Source organism: Procambarus clarkii, chromosome 79 (genome assembly GCF_040958095.1).
Source record: "Procambarus clarkii isolate CNS0578487 chromosome 79, FALCON_Pclarkii_2.0, whole genome shotgun sequence".
In the NCBI taxonomy this organism is placed as follows: Eukaryota; Metazoa; Arthropoda; class Malacostraca; order Decapoda; family Cambaridae; genus Procambarus; species Procambarus clarkii.
This window is the reverse complement of record NC_091228.1, coordinates 7,790,936-7,815,295: the sequence shown is the minus strand read 5'-3', so window position 1 is coordinate 7,815,295 and position 24,360 is coordinate 7,790,936. Positions and strand designations below refer to the sequence as shown.

The following is a 24,360-nucleotide window of genomic DNA, read 5'->3' as shown; positions in this document are numbered from 1 at the left end:
TTACAGAAAAAGTGCATTTATATCTTAAACTCTTTAGTGTAAACTTTTATAAGTGGCATTACAAAACACAAAATAGTAATACCTGTTAATAACTAAAATAAAATCTCTAATACTAATTATAAATTTTAATAATTATATTAATAAATTAAAACAATGACGATAAATATATTAAAGAAATAACAACTAAGTAAATAAAACGAATATTAATAATATCGTAATAACGGAAAACAACGAATTAAACACCAAAACAAAGACATTACCAGAAACAAGAATACTAACATTTAAGACTTTTTAAGGTTGCGTAAACGTAGCATTGTCTTCCGGAGCCCCCCCAAAAAAGCCTACACACCGTCCACCTTTCCCCAGAGAGTAAATAATGAATGCTTCAACGAAGCTCAAACGTTGAAGCGTCCATTTCAACGCCAGTGGCATTATCAGCTAAAAGGTCAGACTAGCAAAGGTGTCAAAAATCGAATTGCTTCTTTTTCTCCGACAGCTTCTTTGTGTGTTTGAGGATTAGGTAAGTGTCTGTGTCAGAAGAGGAAGGGGTTTGGGCTGTGTCAAGAGGAAGGTGAGAGGTTTGTGTAGGGGTTGTGTCAGGAGGGGCAGGTGTTTGTCGAATGTTTGGGTCTGTATGGGAAGATGTTTGTCGAATGCTTGGGTCAGTATGGGAAGATGTTTGTCGAATGTTTGGGTCTGTATGGGCAGACGTTTGTTGAATGCTTGGGTCAGTATGGGCAGATGTTTGTCGAATGCTTGGGTCTGTATGGGTAGGTGTTTGTCCAATGCTTGGGTCTGTATGAGCAGATGTTTGTCGAATGCTTGGGTCTGTATGGGCAGACGTTTGTTGAATGCTTGGGTCAGTATGGGCAGATGTTTGTCGAATGCTTGGGTCTGTATGAGCAGATGTTTGTCGAATGCTTGGGTCTGTATGAGCAGATGTTTGTCGAATGCTTGGGTCTGTATGGGAAGATGTTTGTCGAATGCTTGGGTCTGTATGAGCAGATGTTTGTCGAATGCTTGGGTCTGTATGAGCAGATGTTTGTCGAATGCTTGGGTCTGTATGGGAAGATGTTTGTCGAATGCTTGGGTCTGTATGAGCAGATGTTTGTCGAATGCTTGGGTCTGTATGGGAAGATGTTTGTCGAATGCTTGGGTCAGTATGGGAAGATGTTTGTCGAATGTTTGGGTCAGTATGGGCAGACGTTTGTCGAATGCTTGGGTCTGTATGGGTAGGTGTTTGTCGAATGCTTGGGTCTGTATGAGCAGATGTTTGTCGAATGCTTGGGTCTGTATGGGAAGATGTTTGTCGAATGCTTGGGTCAGTATGGGAAGATGTTTGTCGAATGTTTGGGTCAGTATGGGCAGACGTTTGTCGAATGCTTGGGTCTGTATGGGTAGGTGTTTGTCCAATGCTTGGGTCAGTATGGGCAGATGTTTGTCGAATGCTTGGGTCTGTATGGGTAGATGTTTGTCCAATGCTTGGGTCAGTATGGGCAGGTGTTTGTCGAATGCTTGGGTCAGTATGGGCAGGTGTTTGTCGAATGCTTGGGTCAGTATGGGCAGGTGTTTGTCGAATGCTTGGGTCAGTATGGGCAGATGTTTGTCGAATGCTTGGGTCTGTATGGGGCAGATGTTTGTCGAATGCTTGGGTCTGTAATGGCAGGTGTTTGTCGAATGCTTGGGTCAGTATGGGCATATGTTTGTCGAATGCTTGGGGGTCAGTATGGGCAGATGTTAGCCGAATGTTTGGGTCTGTATGAGCAGATGTTTGTCGAATGCTTGGGTCTGTATGGGAAGATGTTTGTCGAATGCTTGGGTCAGTATGGGCAGGTGTTTGTCGAATGCTTGGGTCAGTATGGGCAGGTGTTTGTCGAATGCTTGGGTCAGTATGGGCAGATGTTTGTCGAATGCTTGGGTCTGTATGGGCAGATGTTTGTCTAGAGGTTGTATCAAGAAGGGAAGATGTTTTTCGAGAAATTGTATAATTATTATTCCATCCTTTCCTGTAAATAGTTCCAACAATTACCACGTTCCAAATGTTACAAAGTTCACCGTAGTGTAGGACAGATATCGTGCTGCAGTGTTCTCTTTTGTGTGTGTGTGTGTGTGTGTGTGTGTGTGTACACTCATCTAAATGTGATCTCAGAATCGAGCTTCAGGTGTACATACGCTATTTCATTTGTTAATCGTCTTATGCAATAGCCACATTCACATATGTTTCCAATCACTTTTTCTTCTGAAACTGTGTATATATAACTGGCTTCTAATACTTTACCATCAGCCGAGTGTCAAGCTTCCAACAGTATCTGACTTTACGATTCCACAAAGAGAGCATGCATTCATTTTCCTTTCTCTCAATTCTAGTAACTTTTTTTCAATTCCTCTATCATGTCTTCTCTCTCTCTCTTCCATCTTCTAACGTCGTTTCACACCTACTCTCTGACCTTCCTTCGAACCAAAATTCCAGGTAGTTCTGTGATTGGCCTCATTACAAACTTCTGCATTCATCAAGTTTCCCGATGTACTTTTTAAAGTGGGGGACTTCACGCCAATGTCGTATATTCTATTACTGGGTATTAATAGCGTACGACAAATAGCGCCACACACATATATATATCTTGAAAATCAGGGATAAGTCCTTGACTAAACTAGTCGCCAGGTAACATAATTGACGACGTGTTGAAATGTTTTAAACAAACTTGAGAAATATTATAATATATATATATATATATATATATATATATATATATATATATATTATATATATATATATATATATATATATATATATATATATATATATATATATATATTAGTGGGTTTAATGACTGGCTATGTATATATCAGTGGTGCCTCGTTTGAATCAAGATATCTTTCAGCTGTTTTTTCTTATGTTACTGATAACAAGAGTGAGATATTTAAATAAGTGAATAGATGATGATAATTAAGTGTGGGTATGAGGTACCATGAAAGTAGGTATGAGGTACCATAATGGCCTTAGGAGATAAGGTACCATTACGGGTTGTTGATAAGCATAATAACAATATTAACAGGTACCATATTTGATGGGGAGACAGTACCATTTACGTACCATTTATTGGGTGTGTGTCACAAGTGTGAATGAGAGACAGATACGTAACAAGCGTCGAGGGCGAAACAGGTGAGAAACAAGAGTGAGAAAAAAAAGGTCCCCCCTCCTGCTATCAAAATTCTCACTCTACAAATCCAATTTTCTCTCAGTTTTCTTTATTTTGTCCACCTGTTGTGCCACTTACACCTCCATCTCTCCTCTCTTCTCAAACCCAAGACAGTACAGTAGGCGTCAGTGGACGAGATTTAGGAGAATTCAGCTGGTGCAGGGGACAGAGGGTGTCGAACCCCTGGTGTTTGCATTACCAGTGTGTGTCTGATTCTCTCTCTCTCTCTCCCACATACACACACACACACACACACACACACACACACACACACACACACACACACACACAAGTTGAAAAACCTAATTCCAACGCCGAGCAAGTAGGGATGAAATGGCATTATTTTGGCTCCTAATTAAATTTCATTGTGTTCAGGATTTTTTCAAGGATTAAGGAAGAAGAAAGAAAGCAATCCCGGTGGAGGAAGAAAAGTTACCTGGTCTTAGTGTCTGTGTGTTTCTTTCGGTCATCAGCGGACTGCTGTTTGAGTGTGTGTGAGTGTGTGAGTGTGTGTGTGTGTGTGTGTGTGTGAGAGTGTGTGTGTGTGTGTGTGTGTAAATTCGATCATTTCCTCTTCTGCCAATATTACACATCCACTTCCATCTCCTCACATCCACAAATCATATCAAAACCCCATTCATCCGTTACATGGGGTTTGGGGTTCTCCACCCCCCAATCTGTTGACCACCTCACCCTCCCTATCCATCCGTCGACCCCGTCACCCTCCCCCCCCCCCACTCCCTCTCCCGTCTATTCCCACGGGGACCCACCTAACACCACCCAGCCGACAGCTCTATTTCAACTTGGTTCTATTGTATTATTCAACAGGTGTTCCGCCCCTCTCTCTCTTCCGCCTAGTGTTGTTTGGAAGGAAATGGGTAATAGGGAGGTGTATGAGACTGGGTGAAGGGATGGAGTGGTAAGAGAGTTAAGGGGACAAGAGATGGAGAATAAGCTAAGGAATGGGTGACATGGATGGGAGAGACAGGGATGAGAGGAAATGGGATGAGAAACCTCTAAGATAGGAAGATACAGGGATTAGAGAGAGGTTTACAGACTGGAATCAGAGGGCCGGTAATAGGTAATGTATGGAAATCAAGGGAGCTGCTAATGACAAATAAATGGGAAACATAGGTCTGATAAAGGGGAGAGGAAGGAAAGATTCAGGACTAGTAATCTAGAATGAGGAAAAAAACTTAGGTCAACATTTGGTCAATAATGAGAAAGAAACTTAGGATTGGTAAAGAGAGATCTCACCATTCATCAGAGTAGAGGGGATACCCCACAACAGTGTTATTCACAGTGCATATTCTCTGTGCACCAAAGATGTGAAATTATTCCAAGGGAAGATATATAAATTACAACAATATTGACCAGACCACACACTAGAAATTGAAGGGACGACGACGTTTCGGTCCGTCCTGGACCATTCTCAAGTCGATTGTGAATGGTCCAGGACGGACCGAAACGTCGTCGTCCCTTCAATTTCTAGTGTGTGGTCTGGTCAACATACTTCAGCCACGTTATTGTGACTCCTCGCCTGCATACAACAATATTCATACAGCACCCGCTTAGAATGTGTGATGCGATCTGACATTTAAAATTAAATTATCTGGTCAAGATAATGCCCCTGTTACCCCTGTGTTACCCCTATGCCCCTGTTACCTAGCAGTAAAATAGGTACCTGGGTGTTAGTCAGCTGTCACGGGCTGCTTCCTGAGGGTGGAGGCCTGGTCGAGGACCGGGCCGCGGGGACACTAAAAAAAGCCCCGAAATCATCTCAAGATAACCTCAAGATAAGAGGAAGATAAGATATATAGTTCCGTTGTTATTTATCTGCTAAAATTTAGCATTTTTGTTTAAATGTTACATTATCCAAAAAAAAAGAAAAATTTAGTTTTTTAATTATCAAAAATCTATAATGGAAAAATTATACTTCTTTTAATTGGTTACATTTTTCAGAAAGATCTTTTAATAGTTACTTTATTATCTTTATCTCAATTGAACATTGCGTAATATTTTTACTCTCATTTCTCCTATTTCATGGGATTAGGAGTCACTAGCGATCCGGATTAGTCGGTACGGCTACACCTTAAAGTGTTGCATTGTCGGCGTTCAATCCCTGATGGTCCAATTGATTCGACTCCATTCCATCAATCAATCCCGACACTCTACCGTATAGTCAATCCTACAAAACCTCCCCACACCCCAAGCACTCTAAAGCCACCCACACAAGCCACTACCTCAACCCAAAAAACAACTCAACCTTCCTTACCGTATAGCACCATATAGCATTGGGAGCCGGTCGGCCGAGCGGACAGCACGCTGGACTTGTGATCCTGTGGTCTCGGGGTCGATCCCGGGCGCCGGCGAGAAACAATGGGCAGAGTTTCTTTCACACTATGCTCCTGTTACCTAGCAGTAAAATAGGTACCTGGGTGTTAGTCAGCTGTCACGGGCTGCTTCCTGGGGGTGGAGGCCTGGTCGAGGACCGGGCCGCGGGGACACTAAAGCCCCGAAATCATCTCAAGATAACCTTAAGATAGCAACATGACAAGCCTGAACCCTTCCGTGTTAAAATGAAGATACTCATGTGTAACATAATGTCCTCAGGGAGGTTCAGAGTACACAACAGCACGATAATTGGAAGCAGGTGTATAGGCGGCAGCTTCACAGAGAGCAACACTGATGTTCACACACACAGGTGTGTGCCACACACACACCTGTAACATCTGCTCGAACTCAACTTGATTTCGGTTTTGCGTAAAATTGAAATCTAACATTCAGAAGCAATATTTGTTTATTTATAGTTTCATTGGCGGGAGACTATATTATATAGTCTTGGTGCCTCCTTTTGATAATTACTTATTCACTTTATAAGGAAAAATCATTAAATGGTTAGAGTCAAATATAACGTATAACAGCTCAAGGGTTTAAGCTAACAGAGGTGAAGCCTTGAGAGGTACACGCACTGAGCAGTATAGTGATTATATAGTGATCATAGCGGTGATATAGCACATATAACAGTGACAGAGCACTCTCAGCGGTGACGTAATGTTCACAGTTGTGGCATAGTTTATGTAGCAGTCACTTAGCACTGTCATCCGGGAAGTAGAGTTTACTGTGATAACAGAGTACCCGAAACAGTGACGTAGTTATCAATGGTGAAAGTAGCGACTATGTGTAACAAGAAACTACATGTAATATATGTTCTTAATAAGAGCTATGACTCAAAAGCATTAGAATATTAGAATAAAAGAATCAGAACAGGTCAGTTGGTCCATACAAGGCAGCTCCTCTAGTTTATATATGTCTCATATACACAAATTCATTCATTTATATGTCTAACCTGCGCTTGAAACATCATTGATATCACGACTATTAAGTAACTCAGTAACAATCTTCATAAATCAATAACTGAATTTTAAAACCAGTATTTACCCTGGTCTTTCCCGAGTCAAAACTTAAATTTAAATTAAATTTTACATCAATTGTACCTCTGCTGCCTGGTTATATTAGGAGATAATTCAGCGAGCATTTAACATAGAATTATTTGATGTTTAAAAGTATATTATTATTTTTTCGTGATTTGTTTTAACATATCAATTTTACTATTTTATGCAGTGATAAGCCATCTAGAAATTCCATGGCAACGAAAAATATGGAAACAATAGTGAAAATATCAGTAATCGTACAAAATAAATAGGAAAAATAATATGAACAATATTTCGAGACTCAATGGGAACAGAATAAGAACATAAGAACATAAGAACAAAGGTAACTGCAGAAGGCCTAATGGCCCATACGAGGCAGCTATCTATAACCACCCAATAAGAACAAATTAAGAACATAAGAATAAAGGTAACTGCAGAAGGCCTATTGGCCCATACGAGGCAGCTCCTATCTACATTCAAAGATTAATCAGGTGTAATTGGCCTGTTATGTTGAACAGTGTCTGTGTTGGCATCGTTATGTTCTGGTCTTGTCCTTACTCTCTTGGTGGGGTAGAGTAAGTAGTTCCGTGATTTGGGTGTTCATGGTAGGTTGTTCTATTCTTGTGGGTGAATGGACATAACAAAGGGGATATTAATAGGGTATTAAAAGTATCAACACAAGACAGAACACGAAACAATGGGTATAAATTGAATAAGTTTAGATTTAGGAAAGACTTGGGTAAATACTGGTTCAGTAACAGGGTTGTTGATTTGTGGAACCAATTGCCGCGTAACATTGTGGAGGTGGGGTCCCTCGATTGTTTCAAGCATGGGTTGGACATGTATACGAGTGGGATTGGGTGGTTATAAATAGGAGCTGCCTCGTATGGGCCAATAGGCCTTCTGCAGTTGCCTTTGTTCTTATGTTCTTGTGAATTGCTTCAGATTATGCAGGCAAATTCAAGAGGAAATAGTAATAACCCTACATGATTTTTTTTTGGCTAAAAATATTGACCCTTTCAGACAACGTAAGAGAAACTATAATGTGGAAGTCTTTGGGAAGCCACAGTAATATCCCTGCCAAGTCTGACTCTACCATTATGGTGTTGAAGCCTCCTGAATTCTTTTCCTTCCTTTCCTATCTTCATTATTTTACAATTGTTAGGATCGAATTGAAGCAATCATTTGTTATCCAATTGTTGGTGATTGTAAATGTTCTCCTGCAGTTCTGGTCAACAAACACACACATAATTACTCGAGCTACACACGTTGGTACGAAAATTTATTGTTAATCCATCAATCTCATTCCTCCTCACTTAAACGTCTATTCCCGGACTCACACACCGGCCCTAGCCCTTCTATCCCATCTCCCGCCCATCCACTTAAGCCTCCACCCCATCAACCTCTTCCACAGTAGTCTTCCCCTCTCAATTTACACCCGTCCCTTCTCCCTCCTCTCCCTCTTGCGTCTCCATAAGGCCGTCCCATCCCTCCCGCCCCGTCCCACTAACGCTGATTTAATGTCATCGGGGAGGTGAAAATTTCAGCTGTCATGCGACCCTTTAGACACAACCGATCGACCCCTCGTCTCCTTTGCTACGAAGTCCAGTACAGTGTCGAGACGTCAGACATCTTCACTCTCACACACACACACACACACACACACACACACACTTCCCATTAGGAAGCAATGTGGTGGAGGCTGACTCTATACACAGCTTCAAGTGTAGATATAATAGAGCCCAATAGGCTCAGGAACCTGTACACCTGTTGATTGACGGTTGAGAGGCGGGACCAAAGAGCCAGAGCTCAATCCCCGCAAACACAACTAGGTGAGTACAACTAGGCGAGTACACACACACACCACTACAAGATACAAAAAATCAGAGAGAAATTATTTAAACTTCTGACGGGAATAGACGGAGTATAGAAAGGAAAATATCACCATGAATATCACATGATTAAGTGAACATAGATGGAACCTGAGTGACGGAAAAAGCCTCAGATAAGAAATAATTTTCACGGTGTTGGACCAAGTTATCATATCATGAGTGGCCCCAGGCTCGACTTGGGGAAATTGGGGTAGAGGAACCCACAAAATCTCCTCCAGGTAAAGTAGACTTCAGACACAAATTTCATACGCAGATGCAGGCGAGGAGTCACAATAACGTGGCTAAAGTATGTTGACCAGACCACACACTAGAAGGTGAGGGGACGACGACGTTTCGGTCCGTCCTGGACCATTCTCAAATCGACTTGAGAATGGTCCAGGACAGACCGAATTGTCGTCGTCCCTTCACTTTCTAGTGTGTGTGGTCTGGTCTTCATACACAGACAACAGAGCCCAATAGGGTAGAAAACTCCTATAAACCTTAACTGAAAGTTGAACCGCGGTTCAATTTCTTCAAACTCAATAGCAATCTCTGTGGTTTAATGGTTAAGACACTCGCCTGACGTTTCGCGAGCACTTTATCCTGGGTTCGTATCCTTCCCGGGGAGGATTTACCGGGCACAAATCCTTAACTATAGCCTCGATTTAACTCAACCCTTAAAATAGTTACTTGGTTGTTAAACGATTTTTCGCGGAGTCGTATATCAGAAAACATAGGATTAAGGAATTCAAGAACAAGGCTCAACAAGAATGTAGGAACTCTCGTGTGTATACAAGTAAATAAATAGATAAATTAGATGAGTAGGCACACATTCGCGCGGAAATTCTTATCATAGATAAATTAGATGAGTAGGCACACATTCGCGCGGAAATTCTTATCATAGATAAATTAGATGAGTAGGCACACATTCGCGCGGAAATTCTTATCATAGATAAACAGATGATACAGAATAACTTCACATTCAATAAACAAAACATTCGTAAAGATGTATAAACAATCACAAAGTCTGTTTCAGAGCCCAACAGACACGTGCTATTCAATAGACCCGACCAATCACGGTCCAGTATTTTTCCCATTCTCTATGGCATACAAAAACGTAGTGATGGGAAGGGAGGGAGGGAGAGAGGGGATACATGGGATGGAATGGGGGACTCAGAGGGAAGGGTTGTATCACGGTGGGCAAGGGTGAAGTAGCCGGTCCAATTCGCCCGCCCCTACACTTCTCGACAATGAATAGATGTGAATGGGGAGAAGTGGGAAAGGGGGGATACATAATGTGGAAGAGGAGGGGCGAGTCAATGAGGGGTATGAGGGGGAAAGATCTGGTAGCGTCATGTCGGACGACAACCCCTCCCATTGTTTGGGCGAACTGAACTGGTTAATGGGTGGTAGAGGTAATAGTGGACGGTGGAGACAATAATGGGTGGTGGAGGTAATTATGGGTAGTGGAGATAATATTGGGGGGTAATAGTGGGTAGTGGTTATAATGGGGAATAGGTAATGTCGCGGTGATGGATGAGCTCTGATCTAATGGTACTTGTACTTCTCTGATCGTTCTTTATATAATGGTTCCAGTACTAAAACTAATAGTTATTCTAATTACTATTATTTGATGAGCATAAATTATGTATAGGAATACACAGGATTCCTGTTGTCTACAAAATTACTAAATATTATAAATTATTAAAAAGAAAATTTCAATTTTCAATTATAATAGTTTTGTATAATTTTCTTTTGTCTGTTTTTATTTTATTGTTCTTATTACTATATTTATCTGATTATTTTATTATATAATAAAAGGATCATTATTATTGTTGTTGATTTTTTGTTTTCATTGCTTTTTAAATTCAATTAATAATTATTATTTCCTCTTATTAATAATTTCATATTAAAAATATATATCTGTATTTTTTCTTAAAATTTCCTACTCTCATAAAAATGTTTTCTGAAAAATGATCTAAAGTTTCTTCTGGTTAATGAAATTTTATTACCATTCCTTAACTAAATTATATTATTAATTGATGATAAATATATTTTAGGTGAACTTTTTACCCATCTGAATAAAGATCTACGTTCTGAAATACAGTTCCAAAACTGTAAACAGTAGATATTCCATTTTTATACATCGTCCATTTTTGATCACCAAGTTAAAGGGGTTGAGACCACACTAGCGGGGTTTGAAGGGTTGATTGGTCTGATTTTAAATTCTAAAGCTGAGTGAGAGCTCTGATTGGCGGAGGTCTGATGACGTAGGGGATGCTGACGGATTTTTTATAGGCTGATGATGTGATGACGTCAGACTTTTCAATGATGTTCATTCATAAAGTTTATTTGGTGTAGGGAGAGTACTCCATATTACTACACAACCACGTGGTCATGTTTACTCTTAGAATTCTCGGAAAAACATCAATAATAACACATGTTGTTTATATCTAAAATTCATATTAATTTACACAAACAAATTCACACAAACACATATATGTTTATATTATTAAATATGACCGAAAAAAGTAAGATTAATAATTCTAACGCGAATTTTCTCAATGTTTCTTATATTTCTTTTCACTGTTGATGGTAACTGAAAAATCAATTCTCCAAAATTCATTTTTATATGTATGTATATTCTAAAAAAATGTAATTAAATTTTTATATTCATTTTATTATATATATTTGTTATGTATATATTTTAAATATATGTTTATATATACAACTAGTAAAATCAGAAAACTGGTGATCCCTGAAGGATTCGAACCCAGTCAGCCAGGGTCTTCATGCCTCCGGCAGTCTAGTGATGTAACCTCTTAGCCAGCAAATGTCTTTAAGTGTTGCGATGGCTCACAGAGACCTACACGCACCCATTACCCGGCCACACTCGTGGCAATTTTGGGCACAGATATTTCATCCAATCACTTTAACATGCTTAAATGTTAAATGTCTAAGTGTAGTGGGAATGGTCTGAACCTCACAGAGCTTCTATTCCCGTAGTGATGTTGGGAAAGTTATTCCCTTGTACATGGCCAACATTCTTAAGGTTCCTCAACAGGACTAACATTTTCCATTCTTTCAGTTTGCTCATTCTTCACCTCTTTTCCACTTCTTCGTCTTCCCGTTCTTAGTCTGTTTTCCCTCTCTTATTCCATCCTCTTTCTCCCCTCCATCTTGTCACCCTGTCTTTGTCACTACATATCCATCTGTCCTTCCACAGTTTCTCTGCTTCTCACTCATCCCTTTTCCATCTATCTCTGTCTCTGTTCCGTTACAGTTCCTTCATTCTCCTGTTATTATTGTAATCTGTTCCGGTCTCCTTCCTTCCTTCCTCCGTTTCGTTTCAATCCCTTCTTTCTTAACTCCTTTTTTACTTCTTAATCCTCTTCTCCAACTCTGTACTGTACATTCTCTCCGTCTCTTTCCATAATACATCACATCTCTGATGCAGCTTGCCTGCATAACTCATCCGCCCTACGCTCCTCTACTCACAACAACAGTTTAAGGTATCACAAGCACAGAGCACCTTGTCTTAAAGATTTATTTCTTGTATAAATGTGTCACAAATGTCTTATGTCAACCTTACGAAGTTCTTCCAGCAATTATATCTGCAAGACTAATTTTTGTATATATTTAGTAACTTGCTTTATTCAAAACAAAATATACACATTGGTGTGGAATGATATACGTCTTGTATACTCCCTGTAAATAGGGGTTTTATAGCCCATGGTATATAGTTCTATATAGCCCGGGGAAGGGTTATGAGGATGAAGATTTAGGATAGGACGGGGGGAAAAAGGAATAGTGCCTAATCACCTGGACGGTCGGGGATTGAACGCCGACTTGCAAGAAGCGAGACCGTCGCTCTACCGTCCAAGTGGTTGGTAGATTGGTGTTGAGGAACCGGAAGACCTGGTGCAGTGTGGTCGTTGGGTTGACGAGGCAGTTGTTGCTATATTGTGTGACTGGGAATGACTATTGTCGGTGGTAATTGTGTCTCGCAATACCAAATTTCTAACTTTTTACACACACACACACACACACACACACACACACACACACACACACACACACACACACACACACACACACACACACACACACGCGCGCACACACACACACACACACACACACACACACACACACACACACACAATGATGTGGAATGACAATGATGTATTAGGAAGTGATGTGGTGGAGGCTGACTCCATACACAGTTTCAAGTGTAGATATGACAGAGCCCAATAGGCTCATGAATCTGTACACCTGTTGATTGACGGTTGAGAGGCGGGACCAAAGAGCCAGAGCTCAACCCCCGCAAACACAACTAGGTGAGTACACACACACACACACACACACACACACACACACACACACACACACACACACACACACACACAGGCCTAACAAATATAACATGGGAAACAGAGCTCAGGGGAAACACGGCCCAAGACTTGGACTACATCACGCAGAAGGGCAAAAAGGCCGCAGAAAAGTTTATCCCGGCCCAAAAGGAAAAGAAAATTAAATGAAGATGAGAAACCTATGGTTTAATCAGAGATGTAAGCTAGCTAAGCAACTAAGTAAAAGAGCATGGAGAAACTATAGAAATAACAGGACACTGGAGAGCACAGAAGGATACCAGAGAGTCAGGAATGAATACGTCAGGGTGAGAAGAGAGGCAGAAGGGTAATATGAAAATGACATCGCAAGCAAGGCAAAGACTCAACCTAAATTGCTGCAGAGCCACATCAGGAGAAAGACAACAGTGACGGAACAGGTAATGACGCTGAGGATAGGGGTAGACAGATTCACTACAAACGACAAAGAAGTGTGCGAGGAACTCTATGACAAATTTCAGGAAGTCTTCACAGCAGAGTAAGGAGAAGTTCCAGATAAAAGAGAAGGAATAGTTAACCAGGCACCACTAGAGGAGTTTGAGATTAGCAGTGGGGATGTAAGGAAGCTTTTGCTAGAGCTTGATGAGACAAAGGCTATAGGCCCGGATGGAATATCGCCATGGATACTAAAGGAAGGAGCAGAAGCTCTGTGCCTGCCACTCTCCATAGTGTATAACAAATCACTGGTAAAAGGTGAACTGCCAAAAATATGGAAGACGGCAAACGTAGTCCCGATATTGGGGCAGACAGAATTGGCAGACGATATTGGGGCAGAATTGGGACAGACAGGAGGTTCTGAACTACAAGTCAGTGTCCCTAACTTGCATACCATGCATGTTGAGGGAGAAGATTGTGCGAAAAAAGATAGTGGAACATCTGGAGCGAAGGAACTTTATGACACAACACCAACATGGCTTCAGAGATGGAAAGTCATGCCTCACAGCATTCATTGCATTCCACGATCAGGCAGCAAGAGTCCGGCAAGAAAGAGAGGGGCGGGCAGACTGCATTTTTTTGGATTGCCAGAAAGCCTTTGACACAGTACCACACCAGAGACTAGTGCGAAAGCTAGAGATGCAGGCAGGAGTGAAAGGGAAGGTACTTCATTAGAGAAGGGAGTACCTAAGTAACAGAAGACACCGAGTCACTGTGAGGGGGTGAGACCTCAGATTGGCGAGGCGTCACCAGTGAAGTCCCGCAGGGTTCAGTCCTTGGACCTATTCTGTTTCTGATATATGTAAATGATCTACCAGAAGGTATATAATCATTCCTCTCATTGTTTGCTGATGATGCAAAAATTATGAGGAGGATTAAGACGGAGGAAGATAGTATGAGGCAATAAGATTACCTAAACAGACTGAGTGAATGGTCTAACAAATGGCTACTAAAGTTCAATCAGAGTAAATGTAAGGTAATGAGACTAGGCAGGGGAAACATGAGGCCAGACACAGGATACCGAATGGGAGATGAAATCCTTCATGAAACGGACAGAGAGAGAGCTAGGAATTGATATCAAACCAAACCTGTCTCCTGAAGCCCTCGTCATAAGAATAACATCTTAGGCATATGCAAAGCTGGCTAACATCAGAACAGGCTTCAAGAACCTGTGTAAGGAATCATTCAGAACCTTGTATACCACATATGTAAGTCCAATCCTTGAGTATGCGGCCCCAGCATGGAGCCCGTACCTTGTCAAACACTAGACGAAACTTGAAAAAATTTTGAGGTATGCCACTAGACCCAGAACTAAGAGGCATGAGATACGAGGACAGACTGCGTGAAATGCACCTTACGACACTAAAAGACAGAAGAGTAAGGGGAGACATGATCACTACCTATAAAATTCTTAGAGGAATTGACAAGGTACATAAAGATTAACAGTTTAACACGGGTAGTACGAGAACAAGGGGACACAGGTGGAGTCTGAGTAACCAAATGAGCCACAGGGACGTTAGAAAGAACTTTTTCAGTGTCAGAGTAGATAACAGATGGAATGCATTAGGCAGTGATGTGGTGGAGGCTGACTCCATACAGAGTTTCAAATATAGATATGATAGAGCCCAGTAGGCCAAGGAACCTGTAGACCAGTTCACTGACGGTTGAGAGGCGGGACCAAAGAGCCAGAGCTTAACCCCCGCAAGCACAGTTAGGTGAGTACAACTAGGGGGTACACACACACACACACACACACCTACCTACACACCCCACCATCACCACCCATCCACCTCCACATCTCAGGTGATGCTTGTCAAAAATCGTACATTATGTTCTTTTATGTTTGGTGTGGAGGCGGAGCTGCTACAATATTCTCGCCCCTCCGCTGGGAACACCAACTCCAAGATTCTTCGCTTCAATTCTTTAGTCAGATTGTAATGCCAATCGTCTCGCTGAAGTTCGTCTCTTTCCCAATGTTCCACCTACAGTCAACCAGCCTCCCTCTCCTGCTCCCCTCTCAAGGCTTTAATAAAGATATCTCTACACCTACGAGCATCTACGATGGGTGAAAGTATCTTCGAAGTTTCACATTTTGACCTGTGAAGCATCTCTCAAGATTGAGAAATGACCTAGAATGGAGCGAACGGAAGGAATGAAACGCCACTTTGCGCTGAAATGACCGCTCACCGCCTCACACTACCTTCAAACGAAGCAAGAGTAAATGCTTATCAAATATTCACTCGCCTCTCAAGAAGTTTGGGAACCAGTCTGAACTTTATTTAATATACATGCAGGGCTTCAGTCACGCTCCGAGTGTGTGTGTTGTGTGTTCACCTTGTTGCACACACCTATTGTGTTCAGAGCGTCAAGCAATAGCTCCCTAATCCCAGCCTTTCCATCTCCTGGTTTGCTAATGCTAGGCACTTCCATTTCTCCTTTTTTCTTTTATTCAAAGATAACTATTAAATTGGCCTTAATGAACTTCTTGAGCACAGTCTGTTTTCTAACGATAATTACGATATGGTCTTCCTTTTCCTGTCTAGTACCATCAGACATCTTTAATTTCCAAATACGTTTAAGTCGATCCTGCCTTTCAAGTCCTTGCAAACGTTTCAGTCTCTCTCCCTCTTTCCCTCTCTCCCTCTCTCTCTCTCCCTCTCTCTCTCTCCCTCTCTCCCTCTCCCTCACATGCCATACTAAACACACGCACACTAATTATCTCAAGTATGCATCCGAAATTCACAATATCTAATTAACGGAATTCCCATATGACTCGCTCGAAATTCCCAGCATTATGCAAATTCACGACATTCTTTGTTCTTTCTACTATCCACAAAGGTAAATTCCTGACAATAATGACCTCGCGAAGATAAAGCGTTTTCGTCGTGTGGTGAAGTATTGCTTGTTAGTGCAATTACATTCTCAGCAGTAAGTAGTTAAGTAATTGTTAAAAAAAAATGCAGAAACAGCTGGAAAGGAAAAGTTAATTTTGAAGTTAAATCCGTACATTGCACCAATTTTGATAAACTCTCTACACTGTACAATCTTGTTAACACTTACTGGGCTTTTTTAGATCTTTTGTTTACGTTTAATCAATCTTGTTTACGTTTAATCTTCTCCAATCTTCTTAACCCACAAACTGCTCCAATCGTCTTATGCAAATAACCAGTTTGATATTTTAACTGCTTTTAGATATGAGCACATCCATGTAGTCTTGTGAGTAGCTGTATATATAGCCTTACCATAAACCAACCCGTTCTCGCACTTGCTTATAGTCAATATTGGCTTATTTAATAAGTGCATGTGAGACATACTAATTGATTGTGAATATTTTAGTTTACCTTGAAAAGCTTCATAGAAAACACCGACCTAACCTAACCTTCTTAGTATGTTAAGATAAGCATCTTATTGCTTCTTATTTACAATTATTACTTAACCTATCAACGGTATTAAGGCCAACAGGAAAGGTAAAGATTCTGAAAATCATCTTATAATTAAGACATGAATACATATAATATATTGGTTCATGCATATTTGCTGGGTAAATAAATCAGTTAAGCTACATCTACATAGGCGAGTAGGAACCGTAACTGTGTGATAATTGTATATTTCTTGAGTCTCCGCTACAACATGGTAATTGTTGATACATATGAACAGGCTGATATTACTATTGAGATAATCGCAGTGTTTGAAACTAGTTCCCGTTCGTCATTATGAAGTTGTGGAGCCCATAGAGATAACATTTCAACCCCCCCTGAGGTACTTCAGACTACTGTCGCTTCTGTAATTAGTTCTGAATTAATAAACAAAAAGTCTTAAATGGTCCAGCTACCACTTGAACACATATGGAGGTGTGTGGGGCCGTGTGGTGGTGAAGGAGGAGGTGGGGATGGAATGGGTAAAAATAAAGATGGTGGGAGGAAGGATAGACAGGAAAGGGCCAATTTGGAATGGGAGGTGGGACAGAGAGGTGAGGGTTAGGGGGTGGAGTACAAGGGGTGCCCCGGCCAAAACAAATGACTCCCTACTGAAATCCAGTATCAAGTCTAGGCCTAAAAGTCCCGTCGTAGCCTGCACGCCAACTCATGGATTCGGGGCCTTATCGTAGGGGATCAAGGTGACATTAGTGTTTACCTGTGAGGGGAAGATGAGGGAATAGGTAGGGAGGAAGAGGGGACAGGGGAGGGGAGGGAAGGGGAGGTGAAGCAGGTGGGACGGGGAGTGGGGTAAGCGAGGCACGACACACACACACACACACACACACACACACACACACACACACACACACACACGACACCCAATTAAACTAGGGACAAAGCGGTGGGATTGTTTGTAGAATCACACGGCCACCTGTCCCCTCAGGCCTCGTGTCATGGGCGTGTCGGGTGTCATGTCATGAGCGTGTCTGGGTGTCATATGCCAGCGTTGTTCCGTTGGGTGCTGTCCGTAGGGGGGCGTTGTTCCGGGAGCATTTTGCTCCATGGAGGCGTTGTTCCGGGAGCATTTTGCTCCATGGAGGCGTTGTTCCGTGAGGGCTTTGTTCCGTGGACACTTTTTTCAGTAGACACGTTGTTCCGTTATAGCCTTGTTACGTGGAGGCGTTGTTCCGTGGAGGCGTTGTTCCGTGGAGGCGTTGTTCCGTGGAGGCGTTGTTCCGTGGAGGCGTTGTTCCGTGGAGGCGTTGTTCCGTGGAGGCATATATATAAACATATTACTAACACTTAGTTTCTAATTATTTTACGTTCTCACTGATGAGGACATCACCCAATAATTACTGCCATGAATAATCTGTTCCTTACGGCGCTTGGACATACAGGTCAATGTTGGGTTTTCCTTCTGTCCCGAGACAGACAGTTCGTGCTGCCGTGCGGAATTTAAGATTCGTGGAAAGAATTCCCGTAAATATTTGATTCACCAGGTTGTAGGGAGCGCCATATAGGCCCAGCTAGGTTATAAACACCCAACTGGAACGTTAAGTCGACTACAAGAACGCCAACCTGGAAGTGAAGAGATTCCCGTTGGATGTAAGAATTACTTTCTCATACGTTGACCGGACCACACACTAAAAGGTGAAGGGACGACGACGACGTTTCGGTCCGTCCTGGACCATTCTCAAGTCGATTTTATTGCCTGTCTCCACTTCCTCATCACAATCGACTTGAGAATGGTCCAGGACGGACCGAAACGTCGTCGTCCCTTCACCTTCTAGTGTGTGGTCTGGTCAACATACTTTAGCCACGTTATTGTGACTCATCACCTGCATACTTTCCCATACACATGAAGGTCCAAATGGTTAATTCGGTGCTGAGCTAAAGGCCTATGACCTTCACAATGGTTATAAAAGGTCTCGACTCTAGCATACTCATCAACTAACAAATATACTGTAACCTTAAACAGAATCAAAGGCTAAAATACACTCTAAAGGGAAAATTCCTCTTATAACGTGATTCACTTCTGTGTCTTTGGTCCCAAATTATTCTCACTTTCTGACGATTGATGATGTTTGACTGTCGTGTGAGCCGTTGGTGGTTCCCAACGCCTCTATACAACAGTCAATAAAGAAGCTTAACCTATAATTAGTGGAATGAGTTAGTTTGGAGCACATGTGTTATTGTCTCCTGGAAAATATTAGTTTAGCTGCCTGCTAACTGTTAATATTACAAATGTAAATACCCTGAGATAATGTTAAGTTCCTAAAGCAAAATAGTATGAATATGTATCTACCTACCCGACCGGGGAGCCGGTCGGCCGAGCGGACAGCACGCTGGGCTTGTGATCCTGTGGTCCTGGGTTCGATCCCAGGCGCCGGCGAGAAACAATGGGCAGAGTTTCTTTCACCCTATGCCTCTGTTGCCTAGCAGTAAAATAGGTACCTGGGTGTCAGTCAGCTGTTACGGGCTGCTTCCTGGGGGTGGAGGCCTGGTCGAGGACCGGGCCGCGGGGACGCTAAGCCCCAAAATCATCTCAAGATAACCTCAAGATAAACCCAAGATAACCCAACCTCTTGCCTGACAATGAACCAGGTTCTGAACTAATGCTGATAAACCAAATTTCTTGTGCCAGGAATTGGAAAAGAAATCTTTGTCAGCTAAAGAACTTTCTTCTTGCACCCTAATTGATGAACGTGTTCATAGCTATGGAACAATACAATCTTCCAATGCAAGCTCACTAATGTTAAAGTTCTGAGCGAGTATATTTCAATAACCTATGATGCTTCACAGGAAAAGGGGGGAACTACCAGAAAGCTGGAAGATATATATGTATAAGAGGATGAACAAAAGTAAATATACTATAGACTTGTATTATTTAAATTTTTAATAGACCGAGAAAAATTAAACAGAAGGGTTCTAGTAGAATACCTGGTATTTACACATGACTAGGCCTGAACATTAGTGCATGAGAGAGAAAGAGAGAGAGAGAAAGAGAGAGAGAGAAAGAGAGAGAGAGAGAGAGAGAGAGAGAGAGAGAGAGAGAGAGAGAGAGAGAGAGAGAGAGAGAGAGAGAGAGAGACACAAGGAAGGAATTATCAAGGGAAAGCACCAAGCCATTACGACTATATAGCATTGGGAAGGGGTCAGGATAAGGATTTGGGATGGGACGGGGGAAGGAATGGTGCCCAACCACTTGGACGGTCGGGGATTGAACGCCGATCTGCATGAAGCGAGACCGCCGCTCTACCGTCTAGCCCAAGTGGTAGAGCCAGAGAGAGAGAGAGAGAGAGAGAGAGAGAGAGAGAGGGAGAGAGAGAGAGAGAGAGAGAGAACGAAAAAGTAACAAAAACTCTCTCTTTTTCAAGTTTCTAATGAGCGAACTGCGTTCGGGGAACAAAATCAAAAGTCTCATAGAAGGAACTTAAATAGAGGAGACGGAAGGGGAAATGTGTAAAGTTTTAGACAAGAGGTTTCAGACCGTCTTCACAAATGCTTTCAAGGCCCCAAGAGTAAACGATGTAGACAAGCAGAAAATAAACAAGATAGTTTTAAACCGGGTAGAGGTAAAAGTTATTTTTTGTCTGCAGGACTTGGGAACAAGTCTTAAGCCACTAACAAAGATTTATAACACATCAAAATAGACAGAAGATATGTTGACCAGACCACACACTAGAAAGTGAAGGGACGACGACGTTTCGACTTGAGAATGGTCCAGGACGGACCGAAACGTCGTCGTCTTTTCACCTTCTAGTGTGTGGTCTGGTCAACATATTTCAGCCACGTTATTGTGACTCCTCGTCTGCAGACAGAAGATATATCAAACAGATAAGAACAACCAATGAAATACCTAAATCAAATATTAAAAATCTGAAAAAATCAACCAACCAGTTGCAATATCATTCATAACCTGAAAGAATGTGAAGAAAATTCAAAGAAAACATCTTTGCAATTTGGAAAACATTCATTTCATCTTAGAACTCTAACTCTGGTTCAGAGAAACTGAACACCATCACGAGAAATCCCTCACAGAACAACAACACTGATTCAGAGAATGGACAAACTATCAGAGAGCCCTCACTGTCAGGACGAAAATCGGGAATGAGAGGGTTGGCTGCATATTCCCCCACTACCAAACGGACTTGATTCAGTGCCCCAGTTGTGGGCCTGCGACAAAGTTAGCTTTAAATCACAGTGAGTGTCTCCAGATTCCAGTGGGCAGAAAGGTGAACCACCATACCACAGGGATACCTTCCTGCACATGATCATATTAAAATAATTAAAATATTTAAAAAGAAGATCAAACTTCTGAAGGACGCTGTGAGATACAATAAAGTTCTACGCGGAAACCAAAATTAACATTGAGAAAATGCCTGGAGGCAGATAAAATTTTCCCGGACCTAGAAAACAGCAAACTTCGCTTCACTTTACAAGTGAGGTAATAAAGCATTAGCAAAATTTACAGATCACAGCACAGCAGGAAAGCACAGCAGGAAAGCACAGCTAGCACAGCAAGAAAATAAAGTACGTGAATGTCTCATTTTATTACAAATTGCAAAAAGTAGTGATAAATTAAACAAAATCCAGCCTGATTACTGTGCAAAGCACTCTGCCACAAAGTAAAATCCTCACACCGTTACTCTCTCATTATAATAAAGTCATTGACAAGAACATATGCTACGATTACGTGTCATTCTTTGCTGAAAACATAAGTATAGAAATTCCTTTGGTGCAAGACAGAACCATTGTAATTCAATTTAATAAAATCACAAAGAAGATATTCTAAATAAAAAAAACGTCAAAATGTGACAAATTCCAATTTAATTTATGTAAAAAAAAACTAAATTCCAAAATTAAGTGATAATAAAGCAGGCATAGAAAGTCTTTCATAAAAAGAAAAAGACTAAGTCAAAGACCTTGGAATATTTATGTCAGGAAACTCTAATGATTATGGAGAGTACAATGAGAAAATATTCATAGCTTTTACTACCATAGAATTAATAAAAGTACTCAACATGTACTCAGTGAAATTGAGACTAAACATTTTTGTACGTCACACATACAAAAACATGTATTTATATTTTAATACATAAAATTATGTACTAACATTTTTAATACATAAATTAAAAATTAATAGAGGGAGAGTTTTTAAACTTGAATATTATAACATACTAAAGTGTAAGATATGGTTTGATGTGTGAAACATATATATATAAATTTATCCACAGACTGTGGATAAAAATATATCGTGGATATATTATTCACGATATATTTCGATATATATCGTTAACCACATATCGTGGATAATACCAAAACACCCTGTGAAGACTGTAATCACTATCACCTGATATTGAGTGTAATCACTATCACCTGATATTGAGTGCAATCACTATCACCTGATATTGAGTGTAATCACTATCACCTGATATTGAGTGTAATCACTATCACCTGATATTGAGTGTAATCACTATCACCTGATATTGAGTGTAATCACTATCACCTGATATTGAGTGTAATCACTATCACCTGATATTGAGTGTAATCACTATCACCTGATATTTTTTGTCATCACTATCACCTGATATTGAGTGCAATCACTATCACCTGATATTGAGTGTAATCACTATCACCTGATATTTTTTGTCATCACTATCACCCGGTGTTGAGTAGTCACCATCAATGGCTACGAAGTAGAGAGTTGTATACTCACGAGGGCGGGAAGATGTGTGTCTATGTGTAGAAACAGTGTTTGCCACCAGTTTTATTAAGATTTACGCTGATAGTTAGGAAGAGACGTGAAAAGAATTGTCTCTCTGTTTCATTCCTCCTCTTCCTCTTCGTTCCCTCTTTCTCATCCTCTTACTTCATCTCTCCTACTCTTACGCCTCGTCTTTAATTTCCCTCTCCTAAATCTTCTCATCCTACTGCTACTATTCCACATTCTCCTCCTCCTTTTCTCGTCTCCATTATTGAAGTCGTAAATTAAGCTTAATTACGGCCTTTTCTTCCCATGAGCATTTCTCACCTAAATTGCAAGTTATTATTATTTTCAGGAAATGTCGCTACACCGCAGACCAACGTAATAACAATTAAAATTTAAGATGAATAGATGGGCTGGAGTTTTGTCTCCCATATACAGTTGGTCAGAAACTTTTGATGTTAACTTGGCACTCTAGGCTAAGTCTGTGGTCTTGTCTGATAGAGCACCAGAGTCTTGGCACTCTGGGTAAGGTCTGTGGTCTTGTCTGACAGAGGAACAGACCCTTGGCACTACGCTAGGTCTGTGGTCTTGTCTGATGACATTGATGACCAAATTTTTCATGGTCATCAATGCCATCAGTGACACTTCAGCAATTAAGAGAGCAACATGAAGGTGTCTTCAGGCACTAGAAACCCTGGAAAATATGTCATTACACACACAGTAATAACTGTAATCACTTCTCTGAAGTGGCTTGACTCTTCAGAGAAGCTGAATGACTAGAGGAACCACACATCTAATCAAATCAAATGTTTATTCAGGTAAAGTACATACATACAAGGTGAAATACAAACATTGATGGATTTATAGATTTATCTATATATATTTATATATGTCATAAACACAGGATTACCTGTAGGTGTAACTTGGATTTATACTTTGGATACAAGCGATGGAGCCCTTATCCTTTATGTCCTCAAAACCCTTAGAGCACATCATATACTCCCCCCCCCCCAGTCCCCAAACGTCCCCCAGTCCCCAAAGGTCCCCCCTCACCTTGCCTCATTATTCATCCCCATATCCCAAGGTCCCTAATCCCTATTCCCTTCCCGAGAACACATCCCCCCGTAGTTAATCCCTATCCCTTCCTCACCCCTCATCCCAGAACCAATCCACGCCCTTAAACCCTATCCCCCTCGTCACCCATTCACCCCCCAGCCCTTAATCCCAATCTCCTAATCACCCTTCCCCCAGAAAATATATCTCACCCAATTTTTGTTTCCTCTCACCCATGTCCCTGCTTGCCATGAGGTTACAGGATACTTACCGCATGCCTGAAGGTGGAGAGGGAAGGATAGAGAAAAGGGAAGGATTGGGAAAGTGGAGGAGAGGGGGATGGGAAGGGAGAAAAAAGAGGGGACGTGAGGTGAAAAGAAGAGTTAATGTTTGTGTGTGTGTGTGTGTGTGTATGTGTGTGTGTGTGTGTGTGTATTTACTATTTGTAGTTTACCTTTTATATATGTAGAATCGACCTTTTGTTCTTTCTAACCAATCAATTTTTTTCTCTATTATATCTGCTACATACATTTCTCTCTAACACGCACCCATCCCCAGGAAGCAGCCCGTGGCAGCTGTCTAACTCCCAGGTACCTATTTACTGCTAGGTGAATAAGCTGTTAGGGTTAAAGAAACTCTGCCCACTTGTTTCCGCCTCCGCCGGGGATCTAACTCAGGCCCTTAGAACTACGAATCCCGAGTGATGTCCACTCAGCCATCGAGGCCCCACATGTCTGTGTGTGTGTATGTGTGTGACAGAGACAGAGAGACAGAGAGACAGAGAGACAGAGAGACAGAGACAGAGAGACAGAGAGACAGAGAGACAGAGAGA

The 24,360-nt window shown here is 41.4% G+C and overlaps 1 protein-coding gene across 1 annotated transcript; it reads right to left on the bottom strand.

Annotated features, from left to right (window-relative positions):
* Positions 1 to 463: 463 nt before the first annotated feature.
* LOC138357647 (mucin-2-like) lies at positions 464 to 23,468 on the bottom strand. The gene is made up of 2 exons (XM_069314651.1): positions 23,386 to 23,468; positions 464 to 2,006 (listed from the first exon to the last, which is right to left on the bottom strand). Exons 1-2 carry the CDS (start codon positions 23,466 to 23,468, stop codon positions 464 to 466), a joined length of 1,626 nt encoding a protein of 541 aa, XP_069170752.1.
* Between the last annotated feature and the right edge of the window lie 892 nt (positions 23,469 to 24,360).

Excerpts from the sequence above, each read along its gene's own strand:
- LOC138357647 (XM_069314651.1), bottom strand. The coding sequence starts at position 23,468 with ATGTGCTCTAAGGGTTTTGAGGACATAAAGGATAAGGGCTCCATCGCT. Across the intron at positions 2,007-23,385 it reads AATCCAAGTTACACCTACAG|GAAAGGATGGAATAATAATT; the intron begins GTAATCCTGTGT and ends AACTATTTACAG.